The 21124-nt window shown below is 45.2% G+C and overlaps 2 protein-coding genes across 6 annotated transcripts in view; both read left to right on the plus strand.

Moving 5' to 3' along the window:
* POM121 (POM121 transmembrane nucleoporin) overlaps nucleotides 1–21124 on the plus strand; it is a 38654-nt gene that overhangs the window by 6397 nt on the left and 11133 nt on the right. Inside the window, exons 4-12 of one of the 5 annotated variants that reach the window (XM_083172103.1) lie at nucleotides 9999–10079; nucleotides 11017–11167; nucleotides 11289–11380; nucleotides 13251–13401; nucleotides 13518–13591; nucleotides 17987–18054; nucleotides 18549–18667; nucleotides 19690–19792; nucleotides 20501–20674. In XM_083172103.1, the coding sequence (XP_083028229.1) occupies nucleotides 9999–10079; nucleotides 11017–11167; nucleotides 11289–11380; nucleotides 13251–13401; nucleotides 13518–13591; nucleotides 17987–18054; nucleotides 18549–18667; nucleotides 19690–19792; nucleotides 20501–20674 (1013 nt within the window). Of the gene's footprint in view, nucleotides 1–9998; nucleotides 10080–11016; nucleotides 11168–11288; nucleotides 11381–13250; nucleotides 13402–13517; nucleotides 13610–17986; nucleotides 18055–18548; nucleotides 18668–19689; nucleotides 19793–20500; nucleotides 20675–21124 lie in introns of all 5 variants that reach the window. The other 4 variants (XM_083172102.1, XM_083172106.1, XM_083172105.1 and 1 more) reach the window with 4 other exon arrangements.
* On the plus strand, nucleotides 1130–6716 carry LOC146059674 (uncharacterized). Its single transcript, XM_083172108.1, has one exon. It carries the CDS (start codon nucleotides 3339–3341, stop codon nucleotides 6213–6215), a length of 2877 nt encoding a protein of 958 aa, XP_083028234.1. The 5' UTR covers nucleotides 1130–3338; the 3' UTR covers nucleotides 6216–6716.

The following is a 21124-nucleotide window of genomic DNA, read 5'->3' on the forward strand; positions in this document are numbered from 1 at the left end:
GCGATCTTAAGATGTGCGCATAAATTAGCCTTCAAATCTTTTGTCCGATCTGGACAAAAGATTTCAGGCAAGCGCACATCTTTACCAAAGATTTTTCTTAAGATCCCGTGTGCGTTCCTATGGATCTTTTGTTAAATCTTCTGATCTTTTGTGCAGCACGTAAGATCAGAAGATTTAGCAAAAGATCCACGGGAGCGAGCATCGCCCGATTTTTTGACCGATTATCGGTAAATATATGGACCGATATATCGGCCGATTTATCGAAAATCGGCCAATCGGCCCAAAAATCGTTCTAGTGTGTGGGCACCTTTAGAGGAGGGTGAATTTCCAGACTTAGGTGTGGCTATGGAGGTGCCTGAACAAGTTTCACAAGGGTTAAGGATGACTACCAGGCCCCGGACCGACCTGCAGTGTCTGGTAAAAGACGCAAACAGGCAGCTGCCTTTCCTGTGTCTGAGGTGTTGGATTTTCACCTGCAAGCAGCTTGGAAAAACCATGACCAGAAAGTTCAAACCTCTCGTAGATTTTTATCCTTTAACCCTTTCCCTACAGGTAGCCGAAGGTTGACAGTCTGTGTAAGATCCCAGGGTCTGTTGACCCTTCTGTTTCCAAAGAAGCTTGCGCTTCCTGTCCCAGGGGCCTCATTTATTAAACAGCCCTCTGACCAGAAATTAGAGACCACCTTAAAACCATTTACACTGCTGCGGGTGTTTTTACAGCATCTTGCGCAGGTGGGTAGCTGGGTTAATAAAGCAATGGAAGTCTGGGCTGGTTAGATTGAAAAGTATTTGAGAGCGTATCCAGCAGCAGGTGAACTTATGGTGCTGGCTGACCACATTTGTGAGGTGGCTGCTTACCTCACTGAGCCATCTACTTATGGCTGTGAGAATGTTTGCTCTCTGTCTCCGCACGCAGAGCTCTTTGGCTGTGTCAATGGCAGGCCGATGTGGAGTGAAAGCCTTGTCCTTTCAATGATTTTGTGGCTGCTCGACAGGTGGATCAGGTCAGGGATCTATTGACCTTCGATTAGAAAATGGACTTTCAGGATTCCCCACCCCACGTGTTATTATTTTTATTTCTCTTTCCTCCACTAGGTGACACTGGAGAGTTACAGTGGGGAATAGAAGGCGACCACAGGGAGCTTGGGCACTTTAGAATAAATTAATAGTGACTAACTCCTCCCCTTCTACTTCCTCTCCTAGGCAGTTTTAGCATGTGCCCTGCGGGAGCTGGGTGCGTTCAAGGCTCACTCCTGAGCTTTATAGTTTTTTTTTTTAATATAATGATGCTACAATCAGCAAAGAGGACAGGCAGGTAGCTCCCTGTCCCTACCTGCCTGCGACGCGGGCGCTGTCGGCAGGTCCGGTCGCAGCTGCATGCAGCTCGCCTCCGGTACCTGGCTGCAGGATCCACTGATCCTGAGGTCCCGTCGCCGCTGCTTGCAGCGCGCCTCGAGGACCACTCAGCATGCCGCACCCGACAGCTATGGCAGGGGTAAGTATAACACTGATTCCCCGCTAGCGGGGGATCCAGTGTAAAAAGCCGCGGCAGCGCACTTTTAAACACGGCGCCATTCCTGAGGAGCGAGAGCGCGGCATGCTGGGTACTTCCGCTTCCTCCTTCTTTGTAGGAGCGGCGGCCATTGAAGCAGCAGCGTGATCCGCGGCTCCCTCGAAGCGTCTGTGAAGTGCCGGTGACCCTGGTTCAGTGAGTCACAGCGGGACATAGGAGGTCAGGGCAGCTTGGACTGTGTCCAAAAAGGTCCCTTAGCCGGCGCAAGTTATATTTATATACAGTGCGCGTAGCGGCCTCGTGGCAGACTCTGCCTCTTTCCTATACCTCCTCTCCTGTCCGGTATTCCATCTTTTTCTCCTCTCTGTGTAAGATTGCGGAGTGTATGATGGCTGGTAAAAAGATTGCGTGCAAACAGTGCAGCAATAAGTTCGCGCCACACGCGGAGGGCGCCATTTTATGTCCCTCATGTACTGCATCCCCAGCCCCCACCCCAACTACATCGGGGCAGGATCCTCCTGTATGGGCTTCACAGTTGTCTACAGTAATTTCTCAGCTAGCTTCTGAGTTATCTTCTGCCAGACAAGATAGGGATGCAGCCAGGGATCAGCAGGCAGAGTTAACCTCTGCTGTGGAGAGTCTGTCTAGAGCATTGCATGCAGACACCTCTACACCCCCTGCCCCTAGACTGGCTTCTGCTAATAGGATGTTTCCTCAGGTCCCTCTGTTAGATGATACAGATGATGACATGCCAGCTCTAGAGGAGGGTGAATTTCATGACCCTGATGCTCAGCCTGATGCTGAGCCTGATGCTCCGCTTATACAGGACACTGATGTCCCTTCTCAGGGTTTAGAGGACTTAATACAAGCAGTCTGGTTAACCCTCAATGTAGCAGAGGAGGTGAGACCGGCTGCGCGTCCCTCAGTGTTTGCTAAAAGGCAAAAACAGTCTGCATATTTCCCAGCCTCAGAGGAGCTGGATGAACACTTGCAAAAAGCCTGGTTACATCCAGACAAAAAGTTTCAGGTTTCTCAGATTTTTTACTGCCTATCCTTTTCCTAAGGATGCTAGAAAGTCATGTGAGACGCCACCTGCTGTTGATTCTTCGGTATCACGTTTGTCTAAAAAGACAGTGTTACCCATCCCAGGTGCCTCTACCCTAAAAGATGTGTCTGATAGGCGGTTAGAGAGTGCTCTGAAGAATGTTTATACAGCCGCTGGTCTTTTACAACGTCCGGCACAGGTGGGTTGCTGGGTCAATAGGGCCATGGAGGTATGGGCATCCCAGGTGGCCTCCTCCCTAGACCCAGGGGCAAGTGATATGTTGCTCTTAGTGGAACACATAAGTGAGGCTGCAGGTTACTTGGTTGAAGCCTCTTCAGACGTTTGTATGCTTGCGGCCCGTATTTCTGCTCTCTCAGTTTCTGCTCGCCGTACTCTTTGGTTGAGACAGTGGAATGCAGATGCCGACTCCAAAAAGGCGGTGGAGGCATTACCCTTTGCTGGGGAGGCCCTCTTTGGTCCAGAGCTGGACAAAATGATTTCGCAGGCTACAGGGGGTAAGTCTCAGTTCCTGCCCACTGCAGCCCCTCCCCCACGTAGGTCATTTCCTACGTCTGGAGGGCAGTCCTTTCGGCCCACCTCCAGATTCAGGGGTAGGTCTAGGGGAGCGGCTACTAGCTCCAGAGGCTTCCGAGGAAGAGGCAGAGGATCTGCCAGTGCTCCAATACTTGATGCAAAGGTTACCTCAAAGCCCTCAGCATGACTCCCCCAGCTCCTGTCCAGATCACAGGGTGGGAGGCCGGCTTCTCTTTTACCATCAGGTATGGGCCGGTTCATGCAAGGATGCATGGGTAAAGGACCTGGTAGCAGTAGGCTACAAGATAGATTTCTTGTTGCCTCCTCCTCAACGTTTTTTTCCCACAGGTTTGCCAGCTTCTCAGGAAAAAGGCAGGGCCTTACAGGCCGCCATCCAAAAGCTCAGGGATCAAGGGGTGGTTATCCCGGTCCCGGAACCAGAAAGGGCAAGGGGTTTCTATTCCAGCCTTTTTCTGGTTCCCAAGCCGGACGGCTCAGTGAGACCCATCTTGAACCTGAAGCAGCTCAACCCTTTCTTGCGGTTCACTCGCTTCAAGATGGAGTCTCTCCAGTCTGTCATTGCAGGCCTGGAACCAGGGGAGTTTCTTGTATCCATCGATATCAAAGATGCATACCTGCATATCCCAATCTGGCCTCCTCACCAGGCATTCTTGCGGTTTGCTGTCCAAAATTATCACCTACAGTTCCGAGCCCTCCCATTCGGCCTCTCCTCTGCGCCTCGGGTATTTACCAAAGTGATGGCTGTCATGATGGAAATACTCAGGGCTCAGGGAGTTACCATTGTCCCTTATTTGGACGACCTTCTGCTGAAGGCTCCGTCCAAGGAGGTTCTGCTGCACAACATCCAACTGACACGTCGGACCCTGGAGTCCCATGGCTGGATGCTCAACATACAGAAGTCATAGCTGACCCCATCGCAGAGGATCCTGTTCCTAGGGATGCTTCTGGACACTGTCCAGAGAAGGGTGTTCCTCCCCATGGACAAGATCTTGTCCCTGCAGGAAGCGGTTCGACTGGTGCTGCAGCATCGCACAGTCACAGTTCTCCTTTGCACAAAGCTGCTGGGAAGGATGGTGGCCACGTTCGAGGCGGTGCAGTACGGGCGGTTTCGATCTCGCCCCTTCCATCTGTGTCTGCTCCGCCAGTGGACAGGCTCACACCTGTTTCTACAACAGAGGATCTCTCTCTCCCATCAGGCTCGAGCGTCACTGACGTGGTGGCTCAACTCCAGCAACCTGCAGGAGGGGAGGAGGTTCGCCATTCACGATTGGACGCTCCTCACCACGGACGCCAGCCTCAGGGGCTGGGGAGCGGTCACGCTGGGCCTCCACTTCCAAGGACTGTGGACCCCGGAGGAAGCACAGATGTCCATCAATGTGCTGGAACTGCGAGCAGTGTATTACGCCATGCTCCGGGCAGAAGTGGTTCTCCGGAACAGGGACATCAGGGTGCAGTCCGACAATGCCACGGCGGTGGCTTACATCAACAAGCAGGGAGGCACCCGCAGCCGTGCAGCGATGAGAGAGGTAAAGAGGATTCTGTGCTGGGTGCAGGAACACGCAGGGGCCGTGTCCGCCATTTTCATTCCAGGCGTGGAAAATTGGGAGGCGGACTACCTCAGCCGGCGGGACGTACACCACGGGGAGTGGTGTCTGAACCCTCTGGTCTTCCAGACCCTGACCCGTCGGTGGGGTTGTCCGCAGATAGACATGATGGCCTCCAGACACAACCATCAGTTGCCCCGGTACTGCGCTCGGACAAGAGACCCACAGGCAGTGGCTGTGGACGCTCTCACGGCACCCTGGACGGATCAGTTCCTTTACATCTTTCCTCCAGTGCCTCTCATCCCTCGGGTTCTGCAGAGAATCCGACGGGAGTCGGTGACGGTGCTGTTCATTGCCCCGGACTGGCCTCGCCGGTCGTGGTACACGGTACTAACAGGCCTGTTAGTAGACGAACCATGGCCTCTGCCTCTCTGCGAAGACCTGCTAACGCAGGGTCCGTTCGCCTGTCCCAACTTACAGCAGCTTCATTTGACGGCATGGCTGTTGAGAGGTCAATCTTGAGGAAGGCAGGGATCCCGCAGGCGGTGATTCCAACCATGATAGGAGCCAGAAAGCAGGTTACCTCGGTGCATTACCACCGCATCTGGAGGGCCTATGTGGCCTGGTGCGAATCCAGGAGGGTTTCTCCGGTGAACTTCAAACTGGCCAGATTACTGCTATTCTTGCAAAAGGGTTTGGCCTCAGGACTCCGGCTGGGGTCCTTGAAGGTTCAAGTATCCGCCCTCTCCATTTTTTTCCAGAAGAAGCTGGCTCTTCTTCCTCAGGTACAGACTTTCTTCCAGGGGGTGTTGCGGCTGCAACCTCCCTTCAGACCTCCTACTGCTCCATGGGACCTGGACGTGGTACTGGCTTTTCTCCAGTCCTCTGTATTTGAGCCCATGGAGGAGGTGGAACTAAAATACGTTACCTGGAAGACTGTCATACTATTGGCCTTGGCCTCAGCTAGAAGGGTGTCGGAGCTCAGTGCTCTTTCTTGTAAGGCACCCTTCTTACGTTTCCATGAGGATAGAGCGGAGCTGCGCACCTCAAGTGTTTTTCTCCCAAAGGTGGTCTCGGCTTTCCACATTAACCAACCTATTGTGGTGCCGGCCTTTCGGGAGGACTCACAGGAGTCTAGGGCGCTGGACGTGGTCCGGGCCTTGCGAATTTACGTGGCCAGAACAGAGTCTGTACGTAAGTCGGATGCCTTATTTGTCCTCTATGACTCCTTGCGTCCTGGTTGGCCAGCCTCCAAGCAGGCCCTGGCCAGGTGGATCAGATTGACAATTCGTCAAGCTTATGTGGCCTCCTCTAGGGTGCCACCTTCTTCAATTTCCGCCCATTCTACAAGGTCGGTGGGTACCTCCTGGGCGGCTGCCCGTGGAGTTTCTATACAGGATCTATGTAGAGCGGCTACGTGGTCTGGTCAGAGGACCTTTGTCCGCTTTTATAAGTTTGACACTTTTGCGGCGGCCGCTTCGCGGTTTGGCCGTTCTGTGTTAAGGGGTTCTCAGCGTCATCCCACCCGTGTTGGGAGCTCTGGGACGTCCCCACTGTAACTCTCCAGTGTCACCTAGTGGAGGAAAGGGGATTTTGTACTTACCGTTAAATCCTTTTCTCAGACTCCATAGGTGACACTGGACGCCCACCCGACGCTGTCTTTCCGGTTTACTGTTTGGTTTTCAGGTTGGTCAATTACCTGAGGTTAAAGAGACTACTGTACTCAGTCTGAGTTCTAAGTTTTACTAGTTTTATGGATGACTTCATTCTGTTATGAATGCTATTCTTCAAACTATATGTTCACTCTATGTGAGTGTGTGTGTGACTTGTTATGTTATGTTTGACCTCCTTTTGGAAGTGGGTTGTTTTTCCTTTCTTCCAGCTCCCTCCGGGCACATACTTAACTGCCTAGGAGAGGAAGTAGAAGGGGAGGAGTTAGTCACTATTAATTTATTCTAAAGTGCCCAAGCTCCCTGTGGTCGCCTTCTATTCCCCACTGTAACTCTCCAGTGTCACCTATGGAGTCTGAGAAAAGGATTTAACGGTAAGTACAAAATCCCCTTTTTTTTACAACCGGTTTGCCAGCTTCACAGGGTACTTGTGCACGGCGCCCATCGCAGACCAGAAGGTATGCGATGCGATGGCAGCCGATGTTATACAATTTAAAATTGTATGGCATTGTATGCCATTGTATCGCATATACAATGGTATGCGATTTTAAAATTGTATAAGCACCCTAATGGGGACTTACAATGTTAAATGCACCCCCATGCCACCCTCACTATGAACGTGAACCCGAAGCATGGCGAGCGCAGCGGTACGCGTCCTACGACCTTTTCATACCCCCACTATCCACGTCGGCGTGGAGTTGATTTTATATAGTGTGGCAAGTGCAGCGAGCCACCTAGCCCGAAGCGTGGCGAGGGGGTGTATGGCATGCGATGCGATTATATGTAGTGCGAAAAAATATCATGGGCGCTGTGCTAGTACACAAGTACCCTTCACAGAACAAGTGCTTTCCGTGGGAGGATGCCATCCTGCTGAATTCAGCTCTGGTGATCCTTGTACCCTAAGACCAAAAGAAACAGGGGTTCTACTCCAGTCGGTTTCTGGTACCAAAGAAAAAATGGATTTGAGTGGTGCGCTATCAACAGCTGCTGGTACTGGGTTGTCAGGCCCAAAACAATATGGAATCAAAGAGAGGGTGTACCAGGTTTCTGGTACCAACTATTCTACCAGGCCTATTCTCAACTTGAAACCTCTCAATCCCTTCTTGAGAGGGGTCAAGTTTTTTTTTTTTTGGGATGGAATCCCTGCTATCAGTGATGGCTGGTTTGGAGTATCGGGAGTTTCTGGTGTCCTTGTGCTTCATGGACGCCTACCCCATTTTCCCTCATATTGGGCATTTCTAATTCTAAGATTTGCCATATAAGATCGGCACCTCCAGTTTCAACCCTTGCCCTTCAGCCTGTCATCACGCTCAAAATTTTTACCAAAGTCATGGCAGTGATGATGCTGTTACTTCGTTCCAAGGGTGGGCTGTTAGTATCTTACTTGGACAATCTCCTGTTGAAAGCAGCTACTCAAGAGATCCTGTTGCAGAGATTAAGGTTGTCTCAGAGTACTCTCATACATCATGGGTGGATACTTCATTTCCAGAAATCGCAGCTTTTGCCCTCTCAGAGATTGCAGTTTCTGGGAGTGATGGATATGACTTTTCAGAAGGTCGGCTTACCTCTGGACAAGATTCAGTCTCCCCAACTGTTTGTCTGGTGCTACAGCACAAACTGGTCTCTGTCCATCTCTCTGCCTGCCTTCTGGGAAAGATGGTGCCCACTTTTGAAGCGGCACAGTACGGCCGGTTTAGTTTCCGGCCATTCCAATTTTGTGTTCTCCGACAATGCTCGGGTTCCCACCTGTCCCTCCAGCAACAAGTGACCCTGTCTCCCAGGGTCGCCTTTCTCTAATTTGGTCTCACTTCTTCAAACCTCCTGGAGGGGAAATGTTTCAGAATCTGGGATTGGACTCTCCTCACCACAGATGCCAGCCTCTGTGGTTGGGGAGGGGTCACAATGGATTGACAGTTTCTGGGTCGTTGGACTCGAGTTTTGTGGAGTGTTAAACGCACTGGTACACATGCAAGATCTCCAGGGCAAGTTGATCAGAGTGCAGTCCGACAATGCCATTGCTGTGGCTTACATAAACAAGCAAGCAGGCATGCACAGTCATGCGGCCATGAAGGAGGTCTGTTGGATTCTCCTCTGGGCTCAGGATCATGCGGAGGTCATATCAACTGTATAAATTCCCAGTGTCCACAATTGGGAAAATCCCCAGCACCAACAATTGGAAGGCCCACTATCTCAGTCAGCAGGAAATGCATCAGGGAGAGGGGTGTCTTCATCCTCAGATTTTTCAGGGGCTGGTGAGACATTGGGGGTGTCCTCAGATCGACATGATGGCATCTCTAAACCATCAGTTACCCCTCTATTGTGCGGTAGATGCCCTAACCGCTCCCTGGTGTTACTAGTTCCTCTGCCTCTTCCCTCCATTTCCGATGCTGCCTCGGGCACTGCAACGTATCTGTAGGGAAAGGTCACTGTTCTGCTGATTGACCCGGATTGGCCTCGCATCAATCTCGTGTCTCTTCATAAATGAGCCATGGCCCCTGCTTCTGCTGGACAACTTGGTGTCTTGCTGCCCTTTTTTGTCTTTTCAGACTTAAGCAGTCTTCATTTGATGATGTGGTTATTAAGACGTCCTTCCTGAGGGAGGCAGGCATTCCCTCTGCAGTAATCCTGACCATGATGAGTGCTAGGAAACGGGTGAGGTCGGCCCATTTACTACCGTATATGGAAGTCTTGTGCCTTCTGGTGTGAAAGTAGTAAGGTCTCTCCGTCCTTCAAGATGGCGAGTCTTCTCCTTTTCTTGCAAGGAGGTCTTTATTTGGGCCTCCGCCTTGGATCGTTGAAGGTGCTGGTGTCTGCTCTTTAGATCTTCTTTTAAAAGAAGCTGGCTTTATTGCCTAAAATCCAGACTTTCTTCCAGGGGGGGTTGAGGATTCAACCTTATCCATTTTCTAGGGTGTCTAGAATAAGAAAGCTTGTTTGGGTATTGCAAAACACCTCTTCCCAATCTATATTTTATACCCTTCCTTGCAGGTATTTCTTCTAAGCCCCTGTGAGTGTGGTAGGTAGAAGGAATGGATTTTCTGTAAGTCTTACATATAGTTGGAATATCGTGTGTGATTCGCTGCAGATTGGTCGATCTGTTTTACGGGGATCTCGACGCTGTCCCGCCCATGATTGGAGCTCTGGGGCGTCCCCACTGTAGAACTCCAGTGTCACCTAGTGGATGAAGAAGAAGAAAATGGGATTTTGTGCTTGTGTTAAATCCTTTTCTCCGATTGGGCGCCCACTCGGTGTTGGTTTTCAGTTTCATTGGCAACTTTCTGTTTGAAGCTTCCTGCCAGGGTTGATTCAGTTTGTGTGTTGGAACTCCCCTTGTCATTTTGTGTCGTTTTAACTCTTCGTTGTTCTTTCTCACTGTTTCCGTATGAATGTTATTTGTATGTTAAAATGTGTGCTGTTTAACCTCTTTGGAAGTATGTTTTCTTCCAGCTTCCCCCAATTGCTCAAGACTGCCTAGGAGCGGAGGAGTTGGCCACACTGATTTAAATTTAAAGTGCCCATGCTCATTGTAGGCGTCTTCTATTCCCCACTGTAGAATGCTAGTGTCACCTGTGGAATCAGAGAAAAGGATTTAACGTACTGTTAGTACAAAATCCTGTATTTTTGCAACTGCTCTATGATCTCTGTTTGATCAGTGAATATTCTTTCTTATAGGAGGCAAGCCAGCAGTGGAAGTGAAGAGTCATCATCATTTGAAACAACTGAAGCAAATGTTTCCTTGTCATATGTCTTAAAGTAAGTAGCAACATAACTTCAGAAACAGGAGTCCTTTTCAATTCCCATAGTTTGCTTTTGAAGCAAAAGGTTTTATTGCAGGGATCGCCAAATAGGTCAATGAGAACTACCAACAGTTCAAGGTTTTTCCAGACTGGTGCACAGGTGTCATCACAAACTCACATTTTCAAATATGTGCTGCATTCATTCCTATCTGACACATTTTTACAAATCCACAAGTGGCATGGAAAACATGGCCTGTTGATAGATTTTGAGCATCAGTTTTGGCCACCCCTGTTCTATTGTCTCTCTGAGAATTCTACAGACGTAGTTTTAAAAGAAAAGCTATGGTTGTAGTTGACAAATAACGACATTGTAAGATTTGGTCCTGTTTTAACAGCTGTTTTTAGATGTAGATTTCTGTATTGTTTTAAAGTATTCTGTCCAGAAACTTGTGCATTGTGTAGATGAGCCTTTTAGTCTATTGAGTTATTAAATCATGTTTAGAAAATATGCATCTGCTACAAAGGATGGCTACCTTAAGATACTCCTTTTATTGACCCTGTAGTTGACTCGGCCTAATGGGAAGTAATGTACTTATATTTGTGGCAGTATGGTGGTTAGCATTACTGCCTCACAGCACTGCGGTCATGGGTTTGATTCCCACCATGGTCCTAACTGTGCTGGGTTAGTATATTCTCCCCATATTTGCCTGGGTTTCCTCCGTGTACTCCCGATTCCTCCCACATTCCAAAAATATACTGGTAGGGTAATTGGCTTCCAACAAAATTAACCCTAGAATGTCTGTGTACATGTGGTAGTGAATACAGATTGTAAGCTCCACTTGGGCAGGGACTGATGTAAATGTTCAACTATTCTCTGTAAAGCGCTGCGGAATATGTATGCGCTATATAAGAAACTTAATAAATAATAACATTTGTGGCTTTGCTATTTTTAGGCCAGACAACTTGAAGAGAGGGCTGAATGAGCAACTACCTGATGACCGCTCTAGGACCTCCTCCAACAGCCCTGCAAATAATAGCCCTGCAAAGACTGGATTTAAACTTCCTGGCCATAATGCAATCACCAGCTCCTACAGTTCCTTGCCGGTATTTGTTGAAAAAATTAAGCAACGTTCAGCACTTGTTACCCTAGGTTGTGCATGCTAATCCAAGAGGCTTCATTGATGAGTTAATATTCGCATGCTAATTGTGTTTTTATTTTTTGAAGAAGAGGAAGAGAATTGGTTGGAACACCTCGGCTATGTCAAGTTCTCAGTCCTCTCCAGGCAAGACTCCTAATGTGTCAGCCAAAAAACCCAGGTAACTCCTAGAATCAGTGTCTGTAAAGCTGGGTACACACTAAACTATATGCTGCCGTTCAACAGTTTGGGGTCACCCACACAATTTAGTTTTACATGAAAACTGACTTTTAGTTATCAAATGAGTTGCAAAATGAATAGTCATTATTGACAAGATTACAAATAATCAAAGAATGCTCCTTTTGCAGCAGTTACAGCATTGCAGACCTTTGGTGTTCTAGCTGTTGAGGACCTGTAAGGCATCTATTTCTCAAACAAGAGACTCTAATGTAGTTGTCTTCCAGGACCTCACACTTCTTTCTACTTTGGTTAGAGCCTGTTTGTGCTGTTCTCTGAAGGGGGTACACAACATTGTAGGGAATGTTTAGTTTCTTGGCAACTTCTCGCATGGAATTGCCTTCAACTCAAAGAACAAGAATAGTCCTTTGAGTTTCACATGAAAGTTCCCTTTTACTGACTATTTTGAGAGTGTAATCCAAACCACAAATGTGATACTCCGTCGAATAGCTTCTCTAACGAGCAAACCCGTTTTCAGCTGTCCTAACATACTGCACAAACTTTAACGGTAGTTAATGTCGAGGATCGGACAGACATATAGCCAACATCTAGTATTTACCAGCTATGTTGCTGACTTGAGGGCCATGTGGTCTGAATGCATAATTTTTATTTATTAACCGTTTCTTTATATAGCGCACACATATTCTGCAGCACTTTACAGACAATATTTGAACATTCACTTCAGTCCCTGCCCCAGTGGATCTAAAAATCTATATTCCCTACCACATGTGTACACACACACACACACACACACACACACACACACACACACACACACACACACACACACACACACACAGACATTCTAGGGTTAATCTTGTTGGGCACCAATTAACCTACCAGTATATATTTTGGGGGATTGTGGGAGATAACCGGAGTACCTGGAGAAATCCCATGCAAGTACGGGGAGAATATACAAACTCCGCACAGTTAGGGCCATGGTGGGAATCGTTCCAATGAGCTCAGTACTGTGAGGCAGTAATGCTAACCATTACACCATATATACTGCCCATGATGCATTATGGCTGACGCAGTCGTTTATAGTAAATGTCTTGGACTTTGCAGAGGCAGTGTCCTTTTGGTGAGTACACACATTGTCTGGTGTGTCCATCTTTTGGTAGACTATATCTTAATCAGAGCATACTAGAAATAATCTTTCATAAAAGCAACCTACTGTGTTGGTTTAATAATCTCATAGCATTATATTGAGGTTTGAAATGACCGTTTTTGAATTAACAGTAAGAAGTTCATTAAAGTAAAGACTGTTCATGGCAGCTCAGTACAGTGTTACAGAAAATGACCAATATATAAATTAAATCTGAAAGCCATAATGATGTCCTGTGGCACATTTTGCGAGCCACGAGATCTACCAACCGTTCACTTTTTCCAGACTAGTGCACAGATGCATGGTGTAAGATGGTCCTTACGAACATTTTGAAACCTGTTCTGCATTTGTTCCTAACTGCCACATGTTACAAATCCACAGGTGGCCTTGAAAACATGGCCTGTTGGTTTTAGATTTTGAGCACCAGTTTGGCCGCTCTTGATCTATTGTGTCTCTGAAAATTCTACAGAAGTAGGTTTATGTAGTGTCCTAAAGTATTCTGAACAGAAACTTGCGCATTGTATAGATAAGCCTTAATCGATTGAGTTATTAAATCGCATTTATAAAATATCCAGTATTTCAGGGAAACTCTTGGCATCTGCTACAAGGTATGGTTACCTTGCTATGATGCTTGGTTTTTTGACTCTGTAGTTGACTCTGTATAATGGGAAGTAACGCCTTATGTTTGTGGCTTTGCTATTGTTTTTAGGCCAGACAACTTGAAGCGAGGGCTGAATGAGCAACTACCTGACGACCGCTCTAGGACCTCCTCCCACAGCCCTGCGAATAATAGCCCTTCACAGACTGGATTTAAACTCCCTGGCCATAATGCAATCACCAGCTCCTACAGTTCCTTGCCGGTATTTGCTAAAAAAAAATTAAGCAATGTTCAGCACTTGTTATACTAGGTTGCATATGCTAATGCAGAGGCTTCATTGACTGGTTAATAATTGAATGCTAATTTTTTGTTTTGTAGAAGAGTAAGAGAATTGGTTGGAACACCTCAGCTGTGTCAAGTTCTCAGTCCTCCCCAAGCACGACACCAGACAGGTCAGCCAAAAAATCCAGGTAACTCCTAGAATCAGTGTCTTAAATTTGGGTACGCTACACTCTAGACCAGGTGTAGCCAACTCCAGTCCTCGAGAGCTACCAACAGTTAACGTTTTCCAGGTCTCCTCACAGAATCACAAGTGAAGTATTTTAGCTCCACCTGTGGATCTTTTAAAATGTGTTGGTAATGAGTGCACCTGTGAGGTGAGCTGGAAAAGGTGAACTGTTGGTAGATCTCGAGGACTGGAGTTGGCTACTCCTGCTCTAGACTATATGTTAGCGGATCGGACAGAGATATAGGCCACATCCAGTGTGTGCACCAGATATGTTGCTGACGTAAAAGCCATGTGGTCTGAATAAATCATGACTGCTGCCGTAGTTCATAGCAAATGTGCAGGACTTTTTTAAATTCAGTATTTTTTTATTTAAGTTTTGCAGAAATACTATATAAATAAAAAAAAACTAATTTAGCTAAGGTAGACCTAGACAGAAGTGACGTGCAGCCACCTAGTATCTTATGACAGTATACATGTTGACAGAATCAGAAGATCTAAAATGACCCCCATAGCATGGATATAAATACTCCTCTACCCGAAGGCGCCATTTGGGTTCCTCAAGTCTGGAATAAACCGGCGTTTATAAGGAGATAATAGTTACATAATAAGGTGCACAAAACCCAACTTACACATTTGAAAACAGAATACTATCATATCGTATCAGATCTAAAATCAAAGTAAAATGGCAAAGCTTACCGAAGCGAGAATAAATAATAATAAAACTGAACTGCCCAAAACAAACCACCGCATAACCCTCCCCCAAAACCGCTTTCCCTATTCCCGCTAATTATACTATCTAACTAACCCCCCCCCAATACAGAATAAAAGAACACAGGGACAAGAGATTAATGGCCTCAACCAGGTTCAGCACAGCTATCCCAATATACAAGGTTAAAAAGTAAATTTGCACTGAACATCTTACCTTAATGTAGAAAAACCAAACCTACTGCATAAAGAGAATACGTGAAATCCAAATAAACTGAATGACTGGTCCAAGGCTAATTTAGAATGAACTGTCATACAGTAAGCATTAGTAACATAATACAAGACCACATATAGCACAAAGAAAACCAAAATATAAAAAATAAACGATTGTTAAAACAGAATATGTAAAATCAGACCTAAGAAAAGAAACCTAAAAATAATAGGACTCTATATATGGCATCCAAAACAGCGAAGCATAATAAAATGTCCAACATCCTCAGGTCATCCATTAAAGTGGTAAAAGGATTCAGCGTCTTCCAGAGACAACTGAATAAGTGGATCTAAAGGATATTCGGACACAGACACTGTAGGGCAGGTATGTCCAAACTATGGCCCTCCAACTGTTGTGAAACAAGTCCCATCATGCCTTGCCACAGTTTTGCTATTAGGGAATGCTAAAACATTGGCAAGGTATGCTGGGATGTGTAGCTGGAGGGCCACAGTTTGGACATGCCTGCTGTAGGGGCTACTGATACAAAAGTGATAAATAGGTTGATCCACTCCCAGGGGCAAACGCAGGATTTTCAGAAGGGGGTTTCCAGAGGGGCAGAGCAAAGCACGGAGATGGACACTTAGGTGACCCAGTATATGCCGGGTCAGTTAAAGTATTAGATAGACCAAATGTATATAAATAATAAAATGTGTGTGTGTACATACATACATACATACATACATACATACATACATACATACATACATATCAACAGCAGTGTAGACCCCTGGGAATAGCAATGTATTTGGGCCCCTACCGATCCTCCAGCGGTAGGGGTGGGGGAAGCTTTGATGTCCCGCGGGTGGTAGGGGGTATTATATCAACCGCTCAGCATGTAGGGCCTGGATCAGTAATTACCCCTTTACTGCACAGATGGTGGGAGAAGGGGGCATTGGGCTGATTGAAGGGGCTCTGATACATAACTTCCAGGGTGTAGAGGATGTTTAATATGCAGAGGAGGGGTGTATAGTGGAGTGGGCTTATTATTCATAATTTTCTGGTGGGAGGACAGCTTGCTTGTCTGCAGATATCTCCAGTTCCCGGAAATAATAAATTTCTTAGATTTTAATGGAATTAAAAACTAGAGAATCCCACCTACCAAATGGTATTGGGGACTAGGGGATCAGAGTTCAGGAGGATGAGCAATCTGCCAATGAGAATATAAAACGACATACCAGGTGTGTGGAGCTGGGCAGTAACCAGCTGCTGGAAGGCTGATATCTCTGGTTCTGGGAACAGTAGAGACAAGCTACTAGTGTCCATCAAAGGGGGAGAGTCCCAGCTTTTAGAATGTACCCTCAGAAAAACTCTGTCAGACAGAACCTGAAATATCTGACTGGGAAGAGCAATTAACAGGCTTGGATGGGGACCACTGCTTTGAAGTCAGATATCTCCGGTTCCCCAGGGCCGATTTTTAAAATTCTTGTACCTATGGAAAGAGGGGACCCTCAGCTTTCAGCCTAGGGCCCTTAGACTCCTGGGGGGGTTTCTGGGTACTCAGAACCCCCCCCCCCCCCTGCGTGCGCTACTGACTCCTGCACTGCATTTCCCATAAGTGCAAAAGGGAGATATTTGCACTTTTGAGGAAGTTCAACACAATTATAACACAGCATGTAGAAAATGAATAATCACATTTATACACATTATATCTATTAAAAATCAATTGGATAAAATAATGTGAAAAAAATTTATATACAAATTTCACATAGAACCATTGGTGTCAGTTGCGGGAAATAGTCGCCCCTTTTGTTTCTCTTCCCTGGGTTCCTTTTATTTAGGATCCTGTTCCTAGAATGGACCAGGCACAGAGGTAGATCAAAAAAATGGGACAATCTTGATGTGACCACTTACGATTTGTGGGAGCCCTGCGGCAGCAATGCTGGGGTTTTTAACCCTGTGGAGCGGTGTCAGAGGACCTAAATCCAGCTGACACCACTCCATAGGGTTAAAAACCCCAGCATTGCTGCCGCAGGGCTCCCACAAATTGTAAGTGGTCACATCAAGATTGTCCCATTTTTTTGACTCTACATTTGTGCCTGATAAAAAAAGGTCCATTCTAGGAACAGTATCCAAAATAAAAGAAACCCAGGGAAGAGAAACAAAGTAACTTATTGGAGCACTGTTTTGGTATGTGTAGTTCTAAATTTTAAAACATAACTTTAAAATAGTTTATTCAAAACAACATACATAACATTCATAGTTGGATAAATAAGCAAACAAACACTATCTTGGGTATAGATCCTAGTTTGCAGGTAGTCAGTTATTTTACAGATTGTAACATCTATATATTAGCTGCCAAACAGACACAAAGCTAATTAGCCTGTGTTATGCAAGTTATTCCATATAATTAGTGCAATTACCTAATAAATGACATTTCTGTAACCCTTTGAAACATACATATAAGATACTAGTATATGGCCAGCGGTTTCCATTCAAGATCCCTCTGTGTAACTCTGGATGCTAACGTGCCAGCAATTGCTAGTTTGGTAAAAATATATACAGCAGTTATAGTAGATTGCTTATATGATCTGTTAAATATTTCTTTATAGGTGTTGTGGTGTGTGTGTTTTTTTTTTTTTTTTATGTAAATTTTTATTGTACATATATTAGCACAATATACACAATTACTAGTTGCACATTCATAAAAAGAAAGCCACAATGAAAAATAAAAATCATACATAAACAAAATACACCGACCTACCATTAATACACTTAATTTCATTTAAGAATCCATATTTACATTTTTCATATAGGATGGCCTTTTTGTATACTTTTTGTATACATGGCGAGACTTCCCTAATCTCCTCCTAAATTTTGATGGAATATATCCTCCAAATATAATCTCTTATCGAGAGGTGAATTCATCACGATCTAAGGTTATTCTCCAGATCGTGTCTCCGTTGCCTTCAATTCAATTGGGGTGAAGCAAACCTTTAATCTATTCTGTATTCTGAAAATTCTTGAGTTGCCCCAGCTAGAGGCTATAACTAGTTTCGGATAATTATCAGTGTTTAATGGTGTGCATACCAATAAGACTGAACTATGGGTGACTTTCAGTTTTCTGTCTAAATATAAACGGGGTGAATGTTGTATCCAATCTCCTGTCTAAAGTGGTGGGAGGTTGCAGGGCGTAATTAAATAGTTGCAAATGTCTAAACCTAACCAAAGTGCTGGGTGTGACGTTTTTGGGCACCCAAATTACACTTTCTACATTTCAGCTTACCACCTACAGAGGCTTCAAACTGATGTTTGAAACCCTTAAATCCACCCCCCCAAAAAAATAAAAAAATAAGAAGAAAGACAAACCCTGTCTAGCAATATGTATATGCATTACAAAATACAAATTTTGCATTTCTGTCGTAGAGATGAATCTCTTGAAAAAAGTCCATCAGCCCCAGTGGAAATGGGCCACAGCGACCAGTCTGGACAGTGTAAGTGAGCAATCTAATACTGTTAATGTAGGAATCTTACGTGACGACTAATATATCAACATTTCTGGGCCGTGCAACCATGGTGCCAAAGGTTTGGGTTGCTGTACTTCTATTTGGGTTAAAGCAATTGTATGCAAGAAAAATCAAACTAGCTAGATCTCTGAGTACAACACAACAGCAGTGCCTTATGTCCCCTGCAGTTATCACAGCTTCATACATAGCACATCATGTAACTGTGACAGACTCCTTAGTGGCGTGGACTCTTGTCCTTCAGTGTGATGATGCTAGTGTGAGTGGGCAATAGGAGTTGGCTAATTTACCTTATGAATATTTTGGAGTAGTCCTAAAGAAGTTTTTAAATACTCTGTTAAAATTATATTAATGGCTCGTATAAAGAGAACGATTTAACACCGCAGTTGATTGTATGAAATAGACCTGAATTTTGTATGTATCTATATTTTGCAGCCAGCTATGAGTGTTTTTGTTTGTCCTAGTTAATGAATCTGATTCATCAAAGTCCCTTGCGGCAAACTCCTCATCGGATGATTGGAGCGTTGGGATTCGTAGGAAATATGTGCTGTTGACCTGCCCGAATCGTGTTGATCCCTTCCCGGTAAGTGTACTGAAGTATATATCTAATTTTAGAATATATAAAATAGTATATTGACCTATTTGTAATAGGTGCAGTGTGTTTGGTTCACACAGGCACGTGAAGCGAGGGTGGGCCCAGACCACATTTCTTTTTTATTTATTTCAAACCCTCAAAAGATATGTTCAGTACAATTTTCTAACCATTTACAGCATAAATGTGAATCAATAAGACTTCTCCTATAGTAATATAATAATAAGGCGATTTATATGCCTGAGTGTCGTCATATTACAGGTAGGAGAAAATACATAGAGCAAAAAAAAAAATTGTATGACTTTTCAGTAAAGCTATCCTGACATAATGACGACAAACCACAAGTTTCCAAGTAATGGAAGAGATTGAGAATAAAGATATTGTATATGAAGGAATTTCCTAGCTAGTCTCCAAGCGTATATGGTAGAGGACAAAAGGGATGCTCAAATTGATATTTCAGTTGAGAAGGGCATGCGTGTCTTATTTAGCTAAGTGAAAGGGGGGAACAAAGTTTGGGAGTCAAGGGCTACATCGATAGTATTAAAATCCACTGCAAAGTGGAAAATACAAGCCAGGTTAGATTGTTTAATATTAGGTAGATTCAATTCTTCTCCCCTCTTTGGTTGGGCTGCATCAGTTTGTAAAGGCTAATCCTAGGTTTCTTGGTATTCCAGATGTTCTCAGGTAAAATAGAATTGAGAGAAGTTAGTTCGGATTTAGTAAGTAGAATAGGAGTAGTTTGAAGAATATATAGAGGTTTCGGGAAACTGCCCATTTTTAAGATTACAGCTGCCCAATAGGTTAAGTGGGAGTCCTGTGGCAGTGCTGCAGAGAATTTGTTTGGGAAATACACAGCCATTTTGCCAGTGATCTGTGCATGCGCATTAGTTTGAGCTTTCTCGTACTCTGACTGTACGGCGCTGCTGGCATGGGGCCTAGATAGAGAAGGCTTCACATGGGCCATATCCTCATATATATAATATCATGTAATATATCAAACTATTTTCTTGCAGTTCACTCTACCACAGTTTCCCCCCAACTTTACAAGAGAGGATTATGATAATGCGAAAAAGGCCAGATCAGACAGGCTGATGCAAATACTGGCCGATGATCCTGGTAAGTGTTGCGTGTATGTTTTTGCATATTAAGTGTGTGCCCATGCACCAGTCTTCAATTGGAGGCTGTCTGATAATGAGATGAAAGCCAATGGGTGACAGGTAGTGGGGTGGAAGGTTTTGGGAGAGTTGCCCCATATTTTTTGAAAGCGGCAATCAATTGCATTGCAAAACTAACCTGGTATTTCAGTATAAATGATGTTCAAAAAGGAATTCAAGACAAAGCCAAGAGTGGCATTCCAAGTAAGGAACTTCAGCTGCTCTGGTTTGCAGACCAAATTGTCTTCTGGTAAGGGAAGTTACAGCCATCCTCGCTGGACCGCCTTACTATGCATGAGACATTGGTTGATCAAACCTACCTGCTTCTCAGCATTACATTGGTCATTCATCAGTGAGATATGTAAGCCTGTTTCCACACAGATTAACATCTATTATTACATAGTGGTCCAGGCAGGGCCTCATCTGAGCAGCTCTGTGGGGTGACCACATAGACCTTGATGTAGATTCATTAAACGGCAGGATTACGGAAATAAGGGGTTGGAAGAACATTTTAAGTGTCCATGTTCCATTGTGGAGCATGGACCCAATCACCCAATGGATTTTAAGAAAAGTATTTAATGTGTATTTTTTTTTTCTAACTTTACCTCAGATGTGTTAACTTAAGCTTTGTAAATGTTTCATAGAAGTAATTTGTCACTTATTTCTATAGATCCAATTCCAGTCAGCTCTGCATCATCCCAAAATGCAACCTCTACCATAACACCCAGTCTCTTCAGTTTGCCTCTCGCAACATCCGCGACCTTTACTTTACAGTCGTCCACTATGAACAGTAACCCGTTATTACAGAGTCTAGCTGAAATGCAGAGCAAGGATATGTCACAAGGTGAGCCCGCTGGCACAATTAGCCCACATCTGAATTCAGTGTTTTCGGCATTCTGTGGCCCCTTTTTGTCGCGGTCTGGTGCGTGATCACAAAGCACATCACATTTGTCATTGTATTGGAGGGAATACTGCATTTTGCCGTTTTGAAAAAGTGAATGCCGTATTTAATGCGTATCTGCATTTAGGAGAACATTCTGGTTCACACGCAAAGCTGCCAAATTCACAACTTAGTGTGTGCTTTAAATGCCGCCCGCATGAATGCCACCCCGCTACTCGCCGCGTTCCCCCGCACGCATACAACTGGATGTTTAGCATAAACATCCATTCGCAGCTTGCGTGCAGGGAGGAAATCATTTGATTGTCCGATTTCGGCCGATTGCGACCAATTAGCCTCTCCCTGACATGCAGTCGGGTCTGATGCACAGTCTCGTGCACATCGGACCCGACCAGG

Source organism: Crinia signifera, chromosome 2 (assembly GCF_055691185.1).
Source record: "Crinia signifera chromosome 2, ASM5569118v1, whole genome shotgun sequence".
In the NCBI taxonomy this organism is placed as follows: domain Eukaryota; kingdom Metazoa; phylum Chordata; class Amphibia; order Anura; family Myobatrachidae; genus Crinia; species Crinia signifera.

Coding starts and splice junctions, on each gene's coding strand:
- LOC146059674 (XM_083172108.1), top strand. CDS start 3,339: ATGGGCCGGTTCATGCAAGGATGCATGGGTAAAGGACCTGGTAGCAGT.